General features: G+C 38.5%; 2 protein-coding genes across 5 annotated transcripts in view; both read left to right on the forward strand.

Annotated features, from left to right (window-relative positions):
* Positions 1–14,522, forward strand: part of erfl3 (Ets2 repressor factor like 3) — a 49,479-nt gene extending 34,957 nt beyond the window's left edge. The window contains exons 3-5 of the mRNA XM_058746357.1: positions 6,820–6,935; positions 7,030–8,066; positions 10,926–14,522. Coding sequence (XP_058602340.1) covers positions 6,820–6,935; positions 7,030–8,066; positions 10,926–11,549 — 1,777 coding nt within the window. The 3' untranslated portion in view covers positions 11,550–14,522. The remainder of the gene's footprint in view (positions 1–6,819; positions 6,936–7,029; positions 8,067–10,925) is intronic.
* Positions 14,523–17,025: 2,503 nt separating this feature from the next.
* Positions 17,026–24,015, forward strand: part of cicb (capicua transcriptional repressor b) — a 45,967-nt gene continuing 38,977 nt past the window's right edge. Inside the window, exon 1 of one of the 4 annotated variants that reach the window (XM_058747607.1) lies at positions 17,026–17,346. The gene's annotated coding sequence lies outside the window, so the exon portion shown is untranslated. The remainder of the gene's footprint in view (positions 17,347–24,015) is intronic. The other 3 variants (XM_058747608.1, XM_058747609.1, XM_058747610.1) reach the window with 3 other exon arrangements.

Raw genomic sequence — 24,015 nt, forward strand, 5'->3', positions numbered from 1 at the left:
TACAAGTCTGCTTAAATTTATTTTCAAGATCTGAGGTAAACTATCTGTTGCTGCTTTCAGTATGGCTATAAATGTTGTGCAATATGATATTCAAACTCACATTAGACACTTTTAACATTGAATAAAGCACATAATCACATGAGATTATCATTGTAATAGTTTGTATGTTATTGCCGCAGAAATAGAAACCGAAAAAACTCAGATTAACGTGGAAAAGATACCTTTTATCTTGCGTCATGGCGTCAAGTTGTCTGTAGTTAGGACACACGGTGTATATGAAGATATATTGAAGAACTGTTTTTGACCACAATTTTAAGTGCACCTTTTTGCTTTCTTAAAACTTTTCTAGACCTTTCTCCCTTCAAGAAATTAAAACCCTTCTACAAAGTCTTTCATCATATTAAATGATGTTCTCAATGCAATCATGAGCATCAGAACCGATGTAGTGTTGATTGAAGTGGCCGGCCATGATTTCTTCTTCACTCTTTGGAGATTTGATTAAGATTGACTGTGTGTGTGTGAGTGTGTGTACTTGTGGAAAGAGTGGGTCAGAGGCCTTGTCCTACAACAGCTCTCTTTGTTTGGAGGAGGATGACGACATCCGCGCGTGTGTGTGCGTGTGTATTTGAGGGCAGTTTTGGGTCTTATTGTCAGGGACAGAATGAGCTCTTTATTAGCTCGGTGGGTGGAGATACACGCATACACACGCTAGTGCAACAGTGACACGCGCTAACACACGCAGCATACAAAACATGATGTTTATCTCTGGCTTCTCAATAGAGCTTATGGATGGAGTGGATCTCACTGTCCGTTTACCATCCGCCCTAGAGCCACACAGGCCCACTCGTACCCCACCCCATCGTTTCACTTTTTCTCTACTCGCTTCAGAAACGCACACACATTTACTATCTCAATGAGGGCTTCTGTTGTTTATATAAAGCTAATTGGAACAACTGTAGACCTAAACCACACCATAACCCAATCTTTAATAGAAAACTCTTTAGATCTTAAAATGACAGTATTTTTATGAATTGTTTTGAAAATGTAAATGTCCCATAGAGAGGTTTGTCCTATTTTTTTACCTTTTGGGGACAAATTTGACCAAAATTAGAGCTAATACATAAACCTTTATATTTCCGAGAGCTTCCCATTAAGTTCTGTTGGTTTTCAGAAATTTGTGAGTTTTGAGGATTTTTTTTTTAGGAATTTGTGAAGATTTTTTTTTTTTTTACTTTTATGATATTTTTTCAAATGTTTTAAGAATATTTTCAGATTTTTTAGGATTTGTTTAGTAGTTTGTGAGGATATTTGACATTTCTAAAGATTTTTGTAAGTTTTCAATATCTAAGGATATTTTAGACTTTTTAAAAAAATTCCAGATATTTTTAAGGATATTCATGTTTGTAAGCTTGTTTATTTTATAAAGTCTTGTATATATATTTAAATGTTTTTGAGGAATTTTTTTCAGAAATTTGTTTGTTTTCAGACATTGTGAGTATATTTCTTAAGAGTTTGTAAGCGACTGTCAGACTTCTGTGTGTACAGTATATTTAAAAAAACAAAACAAAAAGTAAATTAAAAATCCTATGTTGTTGGGATATATTCAGACATTTGTGTGTATTTTTTAAAGTTTGCAAGGATATTGTCAGAAATTTGCAAGGATAATATTTCTGCTTTGTGAGGATTTGTTTTCCCAATATTTGGTCCTCCCAAATATAGTACAACAAGTACACATAAGACAGGAAAAAGCAGCACAATGTACCTCTTTAGCATCTGACTGATAATCCTCATCCTCTCTTTCTGTCTTTTCTTCATTCTGTCTCTTTTATAAAGCGTGCTGTTCAGGCCATGATTTGCGAATACCAGGAATCGCCGTAGTGTTTGTTTAGCTCCTATATTGAATATTGACTCGGAGCTTTTAATAATCTGCTGTTTAATCCAAGTCCTAACCCAGTGAAATCTGATTGTTTCCTGGAAACCTGCTCAACTGTACCACCTAAAGTCATTTAGTCATATGTGTCTGTCTGCATCTCTTAAAATTTGGTCATTTTATATCCTATCCTTTGAAAATGTCAGTCAGAGTACACCGTTTCTGTTAGACCAGCCACCGGCGTGTGGGTTCACAGGTGTGTAAGTGAGTGTGACAGAAGGAGGGTTGTTGCCACTAGATGCAGATGCTCAAAGAATCCTTTCTTCTGCTTTGAAGTCAGTTCAAATGCTCTTTAAAGTGTGTTTGAGAGAGTGGGTGCACATGCACATGTGTGTGTGGGGTGGGCGGCACTTTTTTCACACACTGTTCTGTGTCATATAGACTATGACTTTAAGATATATTCTTTGTAAACAACTCACATTATCTTGTGCAGTTTTGCTTGTCTTGTTTTCCTTGAAAACAATACACAAATATTGATTAAGACCTTTTGGGATTTTTTTCCTTTTTCTTTTGCAGGTTTTACTCAGGTTTTAAGGGTCAAATAAAAGCACCAAGTATTTAAAAATTAGTTTTCAAGTCAGTTTTGAAAAATGTTTGTACCATTGTCAACTAAGTTTTTATTAAAAATGTAATGGTGAAAATGTCATGTGGTGTAACCATCTAGTAAAAACTAATAAAAAAAAATTTCTCCTGACACCTTGAATTGAGTGAAAAAAATCATAATCCTCATTTTCAAAAAAAGTTTGTGAAGGTGAGGTTTTTTTTTTGTTTTTTTTAACCCTCTGGTATTGTTCATTCGGGGGTCACACTTGTGTTTTTTGCTGTCAAAACTGACCGAACACCTGAAATTAGTGTTGTCAAAAGACCCGGTACTTCGGTACCAAGTCGGTACTAAAAAAATGAAAACGTCACGGTACCAGGTTTTTTTAAGTACCAGTGGTACCGAGTACCCGGTCAACCCGTTTCTTGACGCGTACGGACCTATGATTTCCGCGATGCAGAAAATGCGGACGGAATCTCGGAATCCAGTTATAAAAACGGAATTTACAGTTTAGCACGGAATGTCACGGAATTTGTCAAAGTTTGGATGAATTAATCAAAAGTAGGTCATTACATTTAAATCAAATAGCGACATGGACTAGTATCTGTAAATATTAAGCCGCAAAAGTCGATTCAGATATGAATCCCCCATGTTCTGCGAGTCTGTGTGAATGAATGAAAAGTAGCGTTTTTTTTTAAACTTTTTTTTTTTATTTTATTTTTTTTTTTGCTACACACACTGAAGAGCGCGTGACGCTCGCGGTGATTTCAGCATCTGCCGTCTCAATGAGGACATAAATACATAAACAACATCTACAGAACTGCTCTGAGAGTCACTTCACGAGCATTTTACCGTTTCATTTGAGTAAAACCAGCGTCATATCATATAGCTACACACAGAAATTTAAAGGTATTCATGGCAACCCGTCAAAATAAAAGTTTATCTTAAAGACATTGTGCCAGAAATATATTACTATAATTTAGTTGAATGTACTGTGTGATACTATTACTACTGTTGAAAAAAATATTTATTTTTAAAGAAACTGGTACCGAGAACCATGGATTTTCACTGGTATCGGTACCGAATACTGAGATTTTGGTACCGTGACAACACTACCTGAAATATAACTTTTTTATTTTCAGTAAAATCAGTGTAATATATTTTTGTTCCATAATATTTTTTCTTTTGTATTTTGAGAGAATTTCATGGTACTAATTAATATTTATGCAATAATTATGATCAATATTTTCCCATTGGGGAAAAAAAAAATTTCTAAGATTTTGATATTACTTTTCAATTATGGCAGTATTTCATGTTAAAATAAAGACATTGCCTTTAAAATCCAATTTTTGAAGTCCGATTAGTGCCATCTGGTCAGAGTAAAAAAGAAAAACATCTGCAATTCCATGGTTTAGCCAATTGATATAGCTCTATATAAAAGGCTTGTAAACTCTCTAGTGGTTTTTAGGCATAAAGACTTATTTTTATTAAGTCGTGGATCTGGATAATATTTAGACATTCTTAAAGACAACTTTTTGTAAAGGTTTAGATTTTTTTTTGGTTTGAAATTTTGATTTGAAATGTTTAATTTTTACTACATTAATTTTACTACAGTCAAACCTGAAAACAGAGAAAGACATTTTGTTTGTTAATTTCAAGCTCTTATTTGAGTCTTCTGGCTCAATTTTGCCATATTGTTACAGCCACACCAGTTCATTTGTGTGTATATAATGGTGTGTTGTGTTTGTGTGTGTGTCTGTTTTGTACTCTTGATGTCTTTGTCTGTAACCCCTTCTTTGATGTCTGTGTTTTGACAGCATTTTTGGCCAAATTATTCATTTTATTTTGTGCGTTTGTAACACACATGCTTTGTGTTACAGTCACACTAATTCATATACGTGTGTCTGTGGGGGGTGGGCGGAGTGTGTCTATTTTGCACTCTTGATATTTTAGAGTATCATCCCTTTATTGCTGTGCACTTTTTTTCTGCATCGTGAATGATTTGTAGATTGTACACACAAAAAATTATTTAGCATATTTCCCATTCATTTCCAATGGCGGTAATTTTTTACTGCGAACAACACAAGTGTGACTATTTTTTTTTTTAAGGCCATTTAGCATTTTCGAATCAAGTCCGCAAATTTTTTTTTGTGTTCACATAGCGGCTGCCATATAAGTCACCAAGTTTCGTACCATTCCGATGAAGTAGCAATTTTTAGAAATTCACATTTTTTTTTTTTTTCTGGTCTAAAATGACCGAACAGCACGAGAGGGTTAAACTACCATCATGACTTAGTTATTCATAAACATTAGATTTTGTGGGGGTCATACCACTTAGCATTTTACAACATAACTAACCTTGACTTGTTAAAAAAAGTCAAATTTTAGAAGATTTATTGACCTTGAAACAAAGCCATAAGAGTCTTCATTTCTTTAATAAGGGTCTATTTTTTTTTAAATCTATTCTTTCATGTTTGTTTATTATTATTATTATTATTATTATTGTTATTATTATTATATTTTAACAGTATCACTGCTTATTGTTTTCCAAGAATAATTAACTAGAATAATTACTTGCTCATCACGGAATAGGTAATTATAAGTATGAATTGTATTTTTGAAAATAAAATAAATAGATTTGGGTAAAACCGGAACGTCATGTCTTTTTGCATCATATCAAAAAAAAATGCAGAGAATGCAAGAAAAACTCCAACTGTTGCATCCCGTTGTATTCTGTTGAAAGCACAATTTACTAGTTCAAGTACGTTTAACCTCTGCCTTAGAAAACCAGCCACTTGCTACATAGAAAGTATATGAAGCGATGGCATTGTGTGACAGTGCAAAGTTTTTGAGAGAACCAGTCATGTCTGACAGCCATAGAAATAAGTGTTACTTTGCCTGGCCTGTTGATTGGAACATCACAGTTCAGGATGTCATCATTAGAGCGTCCCTTCATCTCACCTTCTCATCTGTCATCCGTCATACAAGCTCAGGTTACCACCTCCAGCCAGACAGTGCAGAAGTACAGTAAGTAGATTGTGTGAGCTGGATGTCTGCCCATGACAAACACTGCTGCTGCTGGTGTATTTGGTAGACATGCTAATCCACAGCTGTCTCAAGTATATTTATATCTCACTGTGTGGCTCAGAGTGTTATCGTGGGTCACATGATCACTGATCACCTGCTTACATCTGTGTCTTTGTTAATAGTTGTATCGGACGTGCGTTCAGCATATGTTGTGGTGCCCGTAGTCACACGTTTTTCCCTTCTGGTGGTAGATAGCACGTACTTGGTTAAAAAAAAATGCTTGTCTGAACTTGAAAAAAAGAACTCAAATCATTTTGACCACAACTCAAACACATATACACATGCTCACGTCTTCATCTGACCACAAGACTCTATCTGTCTGTCTCGGCTTAATCTCTACAGACAAGCCTGTCTGAACTCACTCACTCTCACTCACACACACACATGCAGGGTGAGTAAATATATCCTCTATGCATTCAAAAAGCTCAGTGTCAGCATCTTCCCTGAAACATGTCATTCACAGAGAATTGTGGCTCGAAGGTTATTAAGTACAAGATGAATCGTTGTCAGGGATTTGCGCACACAAACACACACTCACTGGTGCAGGTCTGTAAGAAAGATGCAACGTTATTGGAGTTACATAAATGGATGGAGGTTTGTGAGGAATAGAGAGATGTTATGTAAAGAGCTGGGGAAGGACAAAGGTTAATATATAGATAGGAAGAGAGAGAGAATGGGATTATATAAGGGGATTAAGAAAGGAGAATTTATCAGTGGGTTATAGTGTTATATAAACAGGCACTAGAGTGACCAGAGCTGTCCTGACAATACCTCCCATCACATAAATGAACACATAAAAATATATTAATAAACATATTTAAAACATATTTAAATATTTCTTGTTTTAAATCTAATATATTTTTATATATATATATAAATATAAATATAAATATATATATATATATATATATATATATATATATAAATAATTTTAATAATGTGTAAAAGTTACATTTAAACATTTAATTTAATTTTTTTTTTTAATAGCACCACTCAAGCTGCATGAACTCCACAAGTTTTTGTCAAATCTGATGTTAATGTTCTCCAGGATGATTTGAGATGTTCCAAAAAGCATCTTATGCTTCACTGGAAGCAAGAACATTTGACTGTCTGTACAAAGAGTTCCCATCATCAGTGTCATACATTTACTTATTTGATTAGTGCAGAATCTGGATTTTCAACTTTTAATAACTTAATACCTCATTTCAGGTTTAAATTTGATTTCAGAGTGGGCTAATGTGTACTGCTTGTCTTTGTGCAGGTATTATTACAACAAGAGGATTCTACATAAAACTAAAGGAAAACGCTTCACCTACAAGTTCAATTTCAACAAGCTGGTCCTGGTCAACTATCCTTTCATTGACATGGGGTCTGCAGGTACAAAACGAGGACACCCAAATCACATACATTTATTTATGCAATAAAATGCAAAACACAGCTAAGACCTCCACCCATGTTTGTCTCTCCGCAGGAGCCGGTGTTCCTCAAAGTGCTCCACCAGTGCCTACAGGTCCCCATTTCCGTTTCCCTCCATCCACTCCATCAGACATGCAGGTGTCTGAGGTGCTGCGGTCCCCCAGCAGCGAGGAGCTGCGCAGTCCTGGGATGTTCAGCGGCCGCCGCATCGCCCGTGGCTCCGTCTCTGACTGCAGTGATGGAACTTCTGTCAACTCTGAGATCGAAGATGGGAACGGAGGTGTGGCAGAGGAGAGAGTGACGGAAAGAGTGGCTGAGAGAGGAGGAGGAGGTGGAGGTGGTTTCCGAGGTGCCGTTCACCCTCGTCTGTCTCACGAGGCGATGTTCAGGATGTACGGTGGACCGGGAGGTCACAGAGGTCATCGAGTGTCAGAGGTTGGCGGACACAGGGTTCATCCCGAGCCTCTCTCGCCGTTCACCGTCTCGCCTCTGCCCGGTCCGGGAGGTCCAGGCCTGTTGGCTCCGCCTCTCTCGCCAGCGCTCTCCATGACCCCAGGCTCTCACCTGGCCTACACACCCTCCCCTACCCTGTCGCCCATGCCTGGCTCCATCTTCTCCTTCAACCCAGAGGACATGCAGCGCTACCTGCAGGCTCACACCCAGAGCGTCTACAATTACCACCTGAGCCCTCGTGCCTTCTTTCATTACCCAAACATCATCGTTCCTCAGCCTCAGCGCCCCGACAAAGGCATGCCCGGACCCCAGGGCTGTGATCGTGGCCCTGCCGAGAGGCCCTCGGTGCTCAACAGCCATCACTCCAGCCTCCCGCCGCCTCACGCTCACCCTATTCACCATCACCTGGGGGAGGAGCAGCATCATTCTCCATTCAAGTTCAAGCTCCAGCCTCCCCCTCTGGGCCGAAAACAGCGCGACAGTCAGGGTCGACAGAGCTCGCTGTCCTCCTCATCTACATCCGGTCTGGGCTCCTCATTGTCGTTTGGGAGTGACCTCAGTTCAGCCAGCGGATCAGGACTAGTGTCCAACTCCTCCTCAACTGGCTCGCTAAACAGCGCTGGGTTGCCCAAGATTAAGGTAATCAGGAATTAGGTTCTGTACAGTCACATGCACCATTAAAAGTTTTTTTGTTCCTTGTTTTTTGTTTGTTGAACATAAAATGGATGGTATGATTTAAGTCAGACTAAAGGTCCTTGCACACTGAGTCCAAAATGTTTGTATGCATTTTTTAGTTTTTTGTATTCGTCATCCTTTCCTATCAAAATGCTTGCTACGGATGCGATAATGCAGAAAATTGAACCTGGTCCAATTTTTTTTAATGACAGACAAAAGTTTCGGAGGCAGTGTGTAAACGTGATTTACACAACATGAGGTCGTATTTATTTTTTAACATGCGAAAAGTTTGGGCGAGAATTTTGGACTCAGTGTGCAAAGACCTTAAGTCCTGGAATGCAGCATGCAACTTATAAAAAGTACTAAGCATAATACACTTGCTGACTTTGTAAATGGTTACAAAGAAAAATTGGGCATCATACACCAAACCAGTGGTTCTCAAATCCAGTCCTTGCGACCCTCTGCTCTACATATTTTGCATGTCTCTCTTATTTAAGACACCTGATTCAGATAGCCAGCTTGTTAGAAGAGAGCTCCATGCATGAACCGTGTTCTGATTGATATGATCTCTACACAGTGTTCATTGCTCCCTACTCCCAGATAGGGCTGGACCAGAATAGGCGATTATTCGAATATTCGTTCGGTGGGTTGGCATTCGATTTTCAATTTTGAGATTCAAATATTTTTTTTTTTTTTGGAACACCTGGCATCCCCCGTAAAACGGTTCTCATTCGCGCTTGAATATGAATCGCCCATGAGTGAACGTCATGATTCAGAGATTCATTTTTGAGAAGACAAAAATGCCAAAGACCTCAGCTGTGTGGGAGCACTTTAAATTGAGTGAGGACAAGACAAAGGCAGTGTGCCAAATATATGCGATTTGAAACTGGCCTACCACAACAGCACATCAAGTTAGAAAAATCACCTGAGTTCTGTAAGTAGATTGTTGGTGTAAAAAACGAGCTGTGTTAATCAGTAATTTTACACATGATAGAAACATGCACTTAATTTGCTTGGAAAATACTTGCTAATGTAATAAAATTATTTTATTGAAACGTTCGTTCGTTAATTAAAATGTGTGATGCTGTTATTGAAAGTATGCTACCGTGTTCTTTCTTTATTACAGTTCGTTGAACTTTGTTCATTTATCTTTTGTTCTTCTTTTATTTAAATAGCCTACCCTTTGCAGTGTAATTACTGTGCTGCTAATTTCTGATTCGGGAGTGATTTGTTTATTAGAAAAATGTTAGGTTACCTTATTAAAAGTATTGCTCTTAACAGACCTGTGTGTTTTGTATCACTAGTGCAATGTCCGTTCTCGGAGCATATAAGCCCTGCGCGCGCTGTTCTGTAGTTTATTAAAAGTTTATTGATTCTGAACGTGTCGTGTGTGCATATTGCACCAAAATGCCACACTGCACTCCCTTGGGTCCGCAGCAACACACCCGCCTCACGTGAAGTCGATTGGATGAATGGTTCTCGACATAATAAAAATGCAAACAGACAGACAGACACAAAGAGATTCCTGCCTTTATAAGAGAGAAGAATATGTTCAGCCCCCTCCCTCCTAAGCTTCGAATATTCGGTATTGATTACTACCGAAGCTTCGAAGCTTAAAAAATGGTATTCGGACCAGCCCTAACGTTACTACCAGAGCACTGGTTGAAGTTCACTTTACTTCAGAGCATTCATTCACGGATTTGCGCCACGGCCTGCAGTGTCTTCACACACAGATGAAACTTCCTGAAGAAGTGTGAGGTGTGACATAATATACCCCTGTAAATAAATTACATTTAAATTCACATCTCGCACAATTTAATGCCCTTTGAATGGAACATATACGCTCCCTTCGAACTGGAATCATGGTGGAATATCCTGTTTAGTCCACTTCGTAAGGCACTTATGGTCGAATAGAACAAACGTCTGTAGTGACAAGAGATACATACAAAATGTGCAGAGTGGGGGGCACTGAACCAAACAACTGAGGATCACACACTACAAGTCATTCCAAACTCGTAAAGAAGCTCTTTTAGCCTAGTTGCTAGAAGACACATGACAAATTAAAACAATGTGTTCTAAAACTGGCTCAAAATATCAAACATGCTTGATATCCTCTGACTGGATGGAATCAGTCTGAAGTGAAAAAAATCAGAGTATGTGCCCATGATACACTATGCAATTTTCTGAAATCTATAAACTCTGACTTTTGCACCTAGCATTGATTCTCCATACTGCAAATCAGGGCGAAAATGTGGGCAGAAGTCATGAAGTGTATTCCTGCATTAAAGTGTTTACAGTGAAAAACGAAACTTTTAAAGCACATGTAAACGAACGTACTGATGGTTGTTCACACTGACTTCAAATGTTCAAGATGTAAAAATGAAACAGTACATCTCTCAGAAAATATCTAAATATTGAAAAATTTTCAGGGCTTCCAGGAACGATGGCGAACAGTCCATTAATCTATCCAAATTTTTTAGGGAATGACAAAAAAAAATCTGAATCAGACTGGTTTTAAAAAACTGTCACTGTTTCACTTGTGTGATGCTTAATTGTAAAAGACTTAAAGTCAGAGTTCCCACAGTCCTAGAAAACCTAAAAACAGGTCATTTCAAAAGTGTAATTTTCAGGCCTGGAAAACTAATTCTAGTTATGCTCTGTTATAAATTATTTCTTTGCCTTGAAATTGAGCATGATATTTAGTGCAAAAATTGTTCTTAAAAGTCCTTTTCAGTCATCACAAACAACTGGAAAATTCATGGAAATTAATCCGTAACACCCAACTCTGTTTTGACACTACATGCACTCTCTCTCGCTCTATAGGTCGAGCCCATATCTGACATTGAATCAGAAGAGGAAGTCGAAGTGACTGACATCAGTGATGAAGAAGCTGACGAAAGAGATGAAGAGTTTGGCGTTTTCCCCTCTCACTACCATAAACACCGTCATCATCATCATCATCACCGTAATCATTATCCTCACAGCCAAAAGCACCAACAGCCCAACGGCACAGATGCCGCTCTCCACCCAGATGAGGACTTGGAGGAGGAGGTGTTCAAAGCCCCCGCCCCTCCACCCTTCTTCCTCTCTCCCACCTCTTCCTCAGGCGATAGCCGGCGCGGTACCACCGTTGTGAAGAGCGAACCCGTGGAGCCGGCGGACATGCAGCTGGCCTCCGGCGGCCTGCCACAACCCAACTCCCAGTGTATCCCACTGAAGCTCCGGTTCAAACGGCGCTGGGACCAGGACCAGCACATGGAAGAGGCGGAGGACAAGAAAGTGAGAGGAGAAGAGAGGGGAAGAGAGAGGAACGGGATGGCGGAGGAGAGTGGCAGCGGGAGCGGGAGCGGAGAGGCAGAGAGCCCGCCTCCTCTCGCTCATCACAGAGTTAGCGCTGAGCTCCACCGAGCCACTGCACAGCTGTCACTGGAGAACAAGGAGTGCTGATACGCATCGACACACGTAAACGACTGCTGATACACAACTCTACAACTGCTGATGGACCCACACTCACACGTGACTCTTCTTAGATCAATGACTGCTGATACTGACAACAGTAATTCTGACACATACACTGCACACTTAAACTAACTGACCCTTGCTTAATCGATCCCCGTTCCCCAGGCTACCCTCGTTCCAGTACATCTCATCATGACCGTTATGAGGAATGAGTTCACCCACGTGCCCCAGCGACCCTCAGGAGTCATGAACTTTGACCTTTGGCACTAGAGAATATTTTATATTTTTAGAAGAGAATTTTATTTTGCAAAGTGCCTGTGAGCTGTCCCTCAAAACCCCACAAAGAGAACTAGAGACGGGCCTCAGAAAGACTGGTCTGGTTCGAGGGACTTGATCATCTTCTCCAGCAGCCCAGCATTATTTTCCTCAGCGACAGACTGTGATCAGTCTCCATGTGATGTGGCGGGATACAAATGCACAGAAAGTCACAAACAGACACCGTTCTAAAACCAGCCTGGTCAGAAGTCCGAACCCTCAGGGACAAAATCCCTCAACACACACACACACACACACACACACCTGATCCCGTTCTTATTCCCTGTATGAAACGTGTGTCTGATTCGAGTTTGATTGTGTGTGTTTCAGAAATCTAGCTGTGTGGAAGTTCTCAGGATATCTCCCTCCTTTCCTTTTCTATCCAAACCAGCTCACCTTAAAGCTCTCGCTCTCTTTTTTTCCCTCTGGGACCATACCTGAATCACTTTCATTCCGTAGGGGACGAAATAATTTCGGGGTAACATGCGGTTCAGAGACCATGCTCCTAAATCTCTTAAACGGCTAGTTTAACTAAGTTCCTTAGTTGGTTAGTCTTTGAAATGACAGTTTGAAGGTAATGCACATTAGGGAGCTTATAACAAGCTTCCGTTGTATAGTCAGTCCTTTAGCGTGAACTAAACCAGCATCACACACACACACACACACAAGCTTGTACAGTGATACTAGACCAACTGGGACTCAATATTTAACTATTTTGGCACTTGATGATGTACCCTTTAGAACCAAGTGCTGATTCTTTGTCCTGATTAACTGTCCTTCAGCCATATAGAACAGCTGCGGACCCCTATGAGGGGGAGGTGAAATAGCAGTTTCAATCCTTAATCCCAAAATTTAAATACTAACTTAAGTATAGAAAGACAGTAGAAGGCATGTTGCCAGAAGTTGCACTCTCTCTCACACACACACACACACACACACACACACACACAGACACTCACTCACTCACTCACTCACTCATTCACTCACACACTGCCTCTTATGCCTTGTTTTAATAGCATGTCTGAAAAGGAAATACAAAAATCTTAATAAAGAACAGTATACACTCAATATACCTTTATATATTATGCGTTACACATACTATAAACGGAAAGCATAGCATTAACAGATGTATCAGTTTCAGGGGGTTTTGTAACAGATTTTGTTTTGAGGGGAAGGTTGACTCTTCTCCTCAGGGATAATGTTGCTATTTAGGTAAAGGAGGAAAATGTTGCTTTTCTCATCACGTTAATAAAAGGCGGGGTAGAGGAGCAAAAGACTAAATTGTACACAAGACTCTAACACAGCGAGCATGAGAACTTTGCACCGCAGATGATGTGGCACATTCGGTTCTTTAACCAGCACGCACCTCCTCGACATCCTGTTCCTACTGCCACAACTGATGTGTGTGTGTGTGTGTGTGTGTGTGTGTTTGACAGAGGCTGCAGGTCTCTGTGCATGTATGTCACACCACACCCAAGACTGTAATTCTTTTGAAATCTTGCATCATGAACCTCATAAACCTGTGTGCACTAAAGCCCTGTGGAAGTTGACCACAGGACTTGAGACATCAGCGGGGTGGCCAGTCGGACACTAGCCATGATATAATGGTTTTCCAGTGACGGGAAGGAGTTATAGCATGGCTGAGGTGTCTCTAATACCTAAGATAATGCATAAGACAAAATTGAACTGGCAACGGTGTCACCTCCTCAAAGTTTCGGACTCTTTCTAGCTGCCTTATTCCCACTTTAATCAGATTTGATTATGTTTAAGATCTCCTCATGCTTTCTTATTTGACGAGTCTTTAAGTCTTTAACTAGGGTGCACTTGTTTTACACCTGGCATACCTCGAAATTGAAAAAATTTGAGATGGGGTGAGCAGTATTGACCAGTGCGATCTGTAAACTTTAGTTTGGGCACAAAGTGAGTGCATTGTTTCTCTTTAGGAGGGAAGTTATTTGTTTTCTCTTAGGCTGCTCTCGTTGGTTATCCCAGGATGTCACTTTTTCAAGTCGAATGATGTTTTGTTTTGTTTTTCACCCGAACTGCTCATGTTTATCTGCTTCCTGATGTTGCTGTTCATCCTAATTATTATTAGTTATTATCATTATTTTGTTGACATTTTCTCCTCATGTTGTAGTCATGATAACATTGTATACAATACTGTAAGAGCTCCTTTTAAGAATGTTTCCCCCAGCCCTGCCTTCCCACGAGCAACCCGACAGTGTGTTTAGTGTAACATTTAAAATTTTGTAAATTAACGTGAAACTGTAACTTTAATATAGGTGGTTATTGTGGAGAGATATAGGATGGAGGAAGGGCATTCAGGGGAGGATCGGGTTTATGATTTGAACTCAAGTCATGTCATGTAATTGTTATTTTGTAGTGTTACTGATTTATTGCTCTTGTAAATTTTTTTCATTGGGGGATTGTATGATTTTAAAAGATATATTGTGTATTGTTTTATTGTGTAAAAGTCTCTATCTCTCACTTTCTTTCTCAAAATTTATTTCTGTGGATCCATAATTCATAATAACAGGTTTTAACACCATGATGTAACATTTTAATTCCTCCTTTATTCATTTTTGTGTTCTTTTTCAGAATTGTAATTAAAATGTAATCAGGGTCAATTAAACTGGTTAAAAGCCATTGGTTTCTGCAACTTTTTTTTTTACAACACAAATGCGTCCATTTTAGTCATGCAAGCAGAATCTCCTTTCCAGTTTTTTAGAAGCTCCTACTTGTGTTTAGTGTGTATTTTTGTTAAAATTGCAGCAACTAGCATCTTAGGAGGCCCATGCGTTTTTAGATCTACACACTGATGCAGTGCAAGCGTGACAAAAATGACAAGTCAACTAGTAAATAAAAGAATAAATAATAAAATTATAATTCCATGCAAATCAATATACTTTAAATGACCATTAGCTATTGAGAAGTTCTTTATAAATTCATGTTGTGTAACCAGCCTGTTGATATGATAAATAACATAGACTCTTTAAGACTGACCTCTGCTGTCTGAAAAACAGAAGTACAAGCGTTATCAACCATCTAAAATCAACACCATTGATTTTTGGAGACATCCCTCAAATCTTTTTGCTCATACAAATGACATATATATTATAAACATGAAAGTAAATGTAAATAAAATTGCTAAATGAAATTATCATTTAATTGTAAGGGGAATAAGATTGACATAATCTGATGATAAGCAATGTAAACATTTTGTAACTTCACCTTTTTTCTCTGAGTGTTCCACTTAATAGCATCTGCTTTCTTATTAAGTGTCTGTGAAGGTGGACATAGCGAACCGAGAGAGAAAACATACACAGAGATGTGACTTTGTTAAATGGACCATTTTATGTGAATTTTGAACTCAACATTGTCTGATGATCTCAATTCACATGTTTACTATCGTAACTTTTTGTATGTACTACTGATTTACCTTAATCGGTAGGTTTCAGGTCTGTCTACTCATTCAAATCAATGTTCTTTATGAGCACTGACTGAATAAAAAACTTTCAATAGACCGGTTGTGGGATTCAAATGAAACCTGTGAATATATATCTGCTTCTGGTTTATCTCATCATCCCTGTCATGTTTTGTTTTGTCACATTCTCTGTCTGTCGTCTCCCTTATACTTCTTTTAACACTTCAGTCGTCGTCTGCATTTCAGAGAACTAGAGGAGGGAATGCAGTTCCCTGTGGCACAGTGGGAGTGTAGGGTAGAGGGATAGATGTATGACAGCTGACTGACACAGCATTGCAGAGCCAAAAGAAAGGGGTCAACATCATGGAGGGGGTCAGGTCAAAGGGCAGGGCTCTGGGGAGAAGAAGTGCTAATAAGAGGGTATGACACTTGAGTACTACAAAAAGCGCTTTATTTTAAATTCTCTATTTTCATGAAATGAAAAGTACGCTAAAGAACTTCACCTTGTTCTTAGTGTTTTGAATAACCCTAAGCCACCACACAGTGGCGCGTGCACGTATGTTTATAGTTTTGTGCTTATCAAGATAAAACCGACAGAGGTCGCTGTACATTGCTTTAACATTTGAGGATGGCGCTTGAGAGTACTTGATTCTGTCTACAACAGCGATTATGTAACGACGCCTTTGCTTCTCAAAAGAAATTCACTACGAACATTCATTCGATGAATGCAGATGTGCGCTTCAATGCGTCAGTCTGTCTGAATATGACTTTCTATGCTTGAATGGGCTACGTTTGAAAAACAAAAACAAACTTGTACATGTTTTTGATCAATATTTTAAAAGTATGCAACTTATTTTTACGGGCGTGTTTTAAAACTGTCTTATATCGCTTTCATCAGTCACTAGTATGTTGTCCTACTACGCATCAAGCATGGGGTTAGGCGAGTACGTCAGGCCACGCCTCTATCATCCAGCTGGTGGCAACATGCTTGATGACTTCATCGCTGAGTTTGATCATTGGCTCGTCGACGCGGCCCCTCTGGCCAATCACACAGCGGCTCGATGACGTCACCTCCAAACTCCTGCAAGGGTTGTATGGATGGGGCGGGGCACAACGGCACATACGTTAGAGACAGCGGAATGCGGCGCAACGATTGGCTCTCGCGCACGAGGTGAGGGGCTGTTGCTGAGAGAAAAGCGAGGCAGAGTGGGGGAAAATGAGAGCGAGAGCGACAACAGTCCATCCCGTATTCACAAGCATTGTACTGTGAAAGTGAAATGGTTAGTCAGGTCCCCGTACAAAGGGCGCTTTATTGTGCTTAAACTAATCAGTTTAGTGATTTTACTTTACATCCTCAGAACTTAAATTTGTTTAATATGACAAACAGTATTAAAACTGAAACGTACGTTGTTTTTGTTTTGTTGTTTAGTTTAGAAACATTCCTTTCCGTTCAGGGGAAGTGAAAAACCAGTGATTTTAGGATTAAGTGTAGCGCTGTCGATTGTGGTAAACACGCACCTTTATTTAGAGAGCGAAATCTCGTATCGCGCTATTGGCCAGCGCTTCTTGAACACTTCCCTAGTGCCCGCCCACACCCTGTTCCTATGGTTCCCAGCGCTCTCATTGGATACTGTAACTTTTGGAGTGAGCGCCGGCTTGGTATCTAGCTTCATTGCGATTGGCCCAGAGCGCCTGCCAATCAAATGGATTAAACCACTGAGAAACGCCTCTAAGTTTGTGCTGTCACATCCATAGGTTACTGTATCTGTCAGTGCGCTCTGATTGGCCAGGCGGGCCAGCTGTTAGTGGTTCATTCACCATTTTGTGACTGTAGTGGAAAAGGGATTCATATAGTTTTTAATCCCTGTCTGAGTTGCTGTTGGGAGGGGGTAAAGATGTTTTACGGAGGACCGATATAAAGTAAAATTCCCGACAGACAGAAGACATGGATGGACGTTGCTCGCCACTTCAGACGACAGGACAGAGCCCATCTGCAATTTGCACCGTAAATTCATCGGTTACCTCCTACGTATTTCTGCTGTTTTGGTAAGTAGTTATTACTCAAACGAATCCCCCGCTAATATTAGTGACAACCCGTATTTTAGACACGAGTGTTGTGTGCAAAAGACAAATGGAGAACAAACCAGCTCGCTAAAATTTAAAGGAAGGACCTAGAGCAAGAAGAAGGAAGGGGGTGGGGATGCAGAGTTAAACTTTGTCAAATGTTTTAAAAACAGCGTTCAAACCAAGCTTTTGAGTAATTTATTAAGTTCTCCCTTTCATAATTGTTTGGACTGAATGGCATGAGTTTGGGCAACTTGAACAGAGCAGACTGGCACTCATGCACTGCGTTACGCACTGGCAGGATTACGCTCGAGGAGGACTGCTCTACCTACAGTACTAGCGAGTAAGAACGTCACGGCGCCAGTGTAAAAACAAACAAATTAATACTTTACTCCGTAACCGACGCTATTACTCGGACTTACTCCACGCGCTGTCATCAGCTCTCTGCTAGGACGGCTCATAAAGGTGGATAATTTGCAACTTTTGCTGCATGTACGTCCTTATTGACATGAACAACCTTTGCGTAGTGTCAGTGCGAGTGTGTTTGAACACGTTTTAAAGCTTTCCTTTACTCTCTTGCGAGGCCTTTCCTTGTCTAATTTAGCTGTTGCGAGTCCTTGGCATAGTACTACTCCCGTGACATTGCGAAGCGCTGCGAGTACTACTACTACCACCGGCGGCTTTCGTGCGCATTCTGACGGTACGCTTTTTATTGTTGTGCATTATTTCAGCGGCTCGCCTCATAGTCTAATACATGTCGGAATACGTCCTTATGGAAATATAAAAGAGCCTTTCATCCAAACTGCAGTTTTATGATCAGTTCATATTGTAATTGATATTTTAAAAGTATCATTCAGTCCTAACGGGCCTCCTTGAATAGAGCCGTGTTGACACAAGTGGGTTTTTCGTGTTATACACACTCCTGAGATTTTGTCATCTTCAGAGATGCACGTAAATATAATGCACTCTGCTGTTAAAGAGTGTCTCCATAATGATGGCTCAGTTTGCCTGCATTAACACCATCCGTCAATTCATTTTTCATCAGGTCATGTGTGCCACTTTGCATGCTTTTAGTAATGGTAGGTGTTTGCCACTGAGCACCTTTGCTCTTTTGGGTTATGTTGGATAAATGAGTGATATTCTTCCACGTCTGACTGATGGTGGTGGAGTGTTGATAGGATGTTGTTTTGGGCAGCCTTTCGTCTACGTCACTCACTACATGTACTGCTTCAGCATCCATACAGCTCGTCTGGTATGCGCTTTATAGGTAGTGTTTAGCTACTGATTTCAAAGTGTTTGAACTCTTTTGCAGGGAATTTTTGCACGGCTGCTGATTTTTCAAAGAGCGAGGCATGTGTCCCTGATGCCCCTTGTTTGTGCGCTCGTCTCTTGAGTTTCTCCATGTTTTTGTTGTTTCATGTGTGTGACTGTAACACCCCCTTGGTGACCCACTTTAAAATCCAAATAAAGCAGGTAATACAGTTGGAAATGGTCGGGCTTGGGGAGGAAGGAAGTCATAGCACCCATGCATGCCCCTGAGCTGCACGACACTGCACTGCTGCAGCCCTGCACTCTTCTGTATGCCCCAGAATGCACATTTGCAGAACAATCTGTGAATTGAGCACAAAATCAGTGTCGATACCCAATGTGTTGTGTGGAGTGGGCAGATCGTTGAGTTGAAAACCGCACACATTGTGGTGTATGGCACTGTCATGGGTTGTTTTTGTTGTTTTGTTTATTTGGTAATCCACATTTTTTGCATGTTTATTTTGCTTCGTAACACTGCGGTGGAGCGATGCACTGGAAGACTTATTCTCCAATTAAATCCGAGTAGTGTGACAGGCTGGCATACTGGCATCACAACTGCGTGTGAGTCTGTGTCCCCCTTTTCTGTCGCACATCAGTCTGAATATATAAGATAGGTGCTTTATTGACCCCTGAGGGGAAACAGTGTATAGATGTATGGTTGTGTTTTGGTTTGAGCAAGGTCTTTGGCACAAACAGTTGCTCCATTGACAACTGGTTCACCGTCAGCAGTGTGTGTGTGTGTGTGTGTGTGTGTGTGTGATCTTGCGTGTTTGTGCTTGGCATTGGTGTGTGACGCATCTTATATTCTAGGCTTTACATTTTTTTAAAAATAGATCATTGTTCAATATTGCTCTCTTAATCATGGTGGCTTAACGCTCAGTATTAAATTTATAATATCACCTTTTAATCTGGGTGAACTGAAATATGTTCTGGCTCATTTGATTCACCTTAATAAATGTATAGCCTGTGTGCATAATGACTATAAGTGAAAAGGAAAAACAAATGGATTCGTTGAGCTTAATAAACAGAAAATATTTATTATTAATTCTGAAATAAATCATTTGACCTTTTAGGATCAAAGGTAGTTGTTCAGTGACAGCTGAACATATCTTCTCCATGTATCAATTTAAGTCGAGTATAGTTTTGAAGTGGATTAAGGTTGTACTGAACAGCAGTTGTTGGCCTGAGGATGAGGATGGCAGGTTTTACATCGATGTTCACATAGACTCGTATAACACAGCAACGCTTCAGCTGAAAACACTCCGCTCAGAGTGTGTGCTTGGATTGGACTTCTGTCATATGGCTGACGTCAGAGTTTTTCTTGCTTTAGTTAGACCTTTAATACAGGTATCATGCTAATATCCAAAATGCTGAGGCTTCGTTTGACCAGCTGTTGTCACATACATAGGAGTCAGAGCTGTCACAGTCACGGGAAGTGGAAGTGGACCTAGGATTAGCTGAATGTGCGTGCGTAGTTGTAGTGTAGTTTTGCACGACTGTTGTTGCACAAAATAAATATCTGAATGTATAATGTTATACAGTTTATCATTTGAAAAATATAATTATTTTCCAAATGTGCCAATCTGTTTACTTATAATTTAACACATAGATGCATATCACATATTGTTGTGGTCTCATGATTGTTTTTTTATTTTTTATTGTGATTCCAGTGTTATTTAGACTAGAGTTATTTGAAAGAATCCTTTTATTAGGTACTTAACTACTACTCCACTTGTCTGCATTTTCTTTTTTTTCCTATTTACCACCTAGATTTAATAATTCTCGGTCTAGAAATTAAGATATATACATATATCATCTGATAGGAACTTACTGTTCCATTTTTTGATGGCTGAATGATATCAAAGCAATGAAATAAATTACAACATTTACATTAAACTTGATGCATGTAACTTGGGGACAAGCTAACTTGTGGTATACAGGCATTACTAGTTCTATTATCACATGCAACTTGGCAAGTTTTCCAATGTGTTCATTTAATCTAGTTAATGCAGATTTGAAAAGCAAATTCTTCTATGTGAAATACCAAGGGAGGCCTGAGATGATTGTGATTTAATTACCAAGTGAAATTTCCTGGGAATTATCAGTGGTTCAAATTCATGAGAAGTAAATCTTTGGCTAAATAGTGATCAAGTAAAAGTAAAAGGGTCACATGTTTTCTAGATTGTAGGTTGTGCAGTTTGACATCATCCATTGGGTTTTTAGTTTCCTGAGCAGGAATTTCTAGAAGCTGCAGGAATCTCTGAATTTATGCAAACATAGCAACACTTTTTAACAACACGCTTAAGCTTCATGGCTGAGAAGATTATATATGATCATGGTATATTTCAAATTGCTGTGATAAATTTTCCGATCATGGGCATGGCATAATTTGTTGAATTCTGTCAGCCATAAACAAGAAGTTGAAAAATCGTTTGCAGTACTAAATTATATACAAACTTAAGGGTCATGTTTCTCTACATCAGTTAAGCAACAACTTCGCTTATCATATATTAATAGACCAAGGACAAGGAAGACACAGCATGTTCAGGATTTATTGCGTAAAAGATTATAATACACTTACAATCGTATTATAGCTTTATTGCTTAGGATATTGCAGTTATGCTTTCACTTTTAAGAACACTATCTATTAACATGAATGTTATGTAGCCTATCCTGTCACTTTTTTTTTTTTTTTACAAATTTTATTGTGTGTTTGCTTTATTGTTTTTACTATTTCATTAAGTTTAATTGGTATGCTGGGTGACTCTTAACTGAATATAAAGCTCTAGAATAATGTTAGCAAATTACAGAACCATGACAACTGTGAGATATACACCATGATTTGTATGTTATATAATTTATTGTAAATATTATTTTTGTGAATTTACTGAAATGTGTATTAAAGCAGTATATTAAGATGAAATTGCCAGTGAGCGCAGAAAACATTTGTGGTATCTTCTTTCTTTTTTTGAAATCGATCATGTAGTATGAGATAGGCCTAATTACTTTATTTAAAACGTTCTTAGTGTGTGGATCAGGCCTCACCTTTTTGGCCATTATTTACTTACAATTATTTCTTTTTGACCTCCCTGTCAAAAAAGACACTTTTCTTTATGGTTTTAAAATTGCCAGACTTTCTAACTCCCCATCAGGGGGAATACAAGGGAAAAACATGTTATTAAATTACCATCCTACGCTGAGGTCAGAAAAAAGCTGATAATAGTGGAATTTAATCAGAATTTTGGCTTGATTGCTTACTCATACATTGTGATTTGATATGTGCATCCAAGTAATTAAAATAATTGGTAACACTTTACAATAAGGTGTCATTTGTTAACATTAGTTAATGCATTAACTAACATGAACAAACAATGAACAATGCATTTATTACACTATTTATTGATCTTTGTTAATGTTAGTTAATGAAAATACAGGTGTTCATTGTTTATTCATGTTAGTGCACAGTGCATTAACTAATGTTAACAAACACAACTTGTGATTTTAATAATGCATTAGTAAATGCTGAAATTAACATTAACTAACATGAATAAATGCTGTAGAAGTATTGTTCATTCTTAGTTCATGTTTACTAATGTTAACTAATGAACCTTATTGTAAAGTGTTACCAAATTATTTTGCAATTACTCAAATAACATGCTGTCACTGTATTTTAAAAGCCTTCTCACAAACACATTTTCTGAAATTTCAGAAACAGATTGTTTATACTGTGATGCAAAGTTCCTGAATTTTGAGTAAGCCTAATAACATTATTTTCTGTATAATATTCCATGTAGTAACCAGGAAGGAAATCTCTCTCCATTGCAAATAAACAGTTTAAGGTCAGTAGGAACGGTGGGTGGGGCGTCTCTTGGAATGACTCAAAGAATTCCCCAATTCTCCTTTTAAAGCCATCTCTCACAGGAAAATACTGTGCGTGTGTTGTTTGTGTGGGAGTGTCTGTTTGCAGATTTTTTGTGAGTGGGTGGGAGTGTGGAATAGTAGAGAGAGTGAGAAATTGAGTGTAGAGGAGTGTGATTTCACACACGTGTTTCTGTGTACGTATGAATAAGGACAGGCTGGTAAAGGGGGGCTGGCTTAAAATGCATTTTATGTGTAGAGGAGTGAATGTTTGTGTTTTTCTCTTGCTGAATTCTCAGCCTGATTTTCCTCATGTTTGTGTATTGCAGCGTGACAGCAGATGCTAAATATGTCTGTTTTGTGTGTGTGTGATATTGTAATGTGGGTATAGGAAAAGAGGCACCCACAGAATCCCAATCTGTTATATGCACATGGGTGCTATGGATCCCCCTCACATCATTTTGATACTCAGACTTTTTACTGTGAGATATATATTCACAGAAAAATCACAATCATTAGACTATGAATTGTGCGCACATTGATTATTGATTTGGCATATCTTTACTTTGTAGGACATATTACAGTATTCACTTACGATACAAAGCACTTTTGACAAATTGTTTGTTATTATCGTTATTTAGACTGTGAAAGTATATAGATCTACCCACGTCATATTGGTACTTTTTTTAATTTGAAGACACTTAAGAACAGGCATATATGCAAAAATAATTTTCTATCTGCATGGCAGCCAACATGAATAAGAGTAACCACTGTATTGCCTAATGCAACAAAATCCAAGGCTTAAATATGCTATCAAATCCGGTTATCTTGATTTTGGAAAATTCAGGCATTTTTATCGTGGATTTATTTATTTAAATTTTTTTTGAGAGGGTTTTTTGAACTTGTTTTTAATGGTACCATGTTTAATGAATGGGTGCCAACTCTGGAAAAATAATTAAATTATTTTTTATACTAAGTACAATGTGTTGTATATATCTTTCAAACTTATATTTTCAAATAAAGTACATCGTTTTTTGTACTTATGATTTATTGACTTTATTTAAAATGTCATACATTTAACAGTGTTTTGACTTTAAGCTTTTTTTGAAAACAGTGAAGTTGCATGTCAGCTAATGCATGTCACTCTGAAAATGTATAATGTACCAAAAATAAACAAATATCTGAGTTTTTTTTCTACTGATATGGATATATTTTCTTATGGGCCCTTGTGATTTTCTCTGACAGTGGCATTTATACCACCTACGTAACACACATCACCTTTTCTTGTTTTGATGGAAAACGGATGAATCTTTTTTTTATTTAATAATACAAAATCTAATATTTTAATAAACCCAATTGTTTTTTTTGTTTTTCTTCAATAAAATGCTATAACCTTGACTTAAAAATTCTATAACACTGACCTTCACCTACTAATTTAACATTAAATAAAATGTTATGTAAGTTTTAAGTATTTTCCCATATGGC

The sequence above is a fragment of the Onychostoma macrolepis genome, chromosome 16 (assembly GCF_012432095.1).
Source record: "Onychostoma macrolepis isolate SWU-2019 chromosome 16, ASM1243209v1, whole genome shotgun sequence".
Lineage (NCBI taxonomy): Eukaryota > Metazoa > Chordata > Actinopteri > Cypriniformes > Cyprinidae > Onychostoma > Onychostoma macrolepis.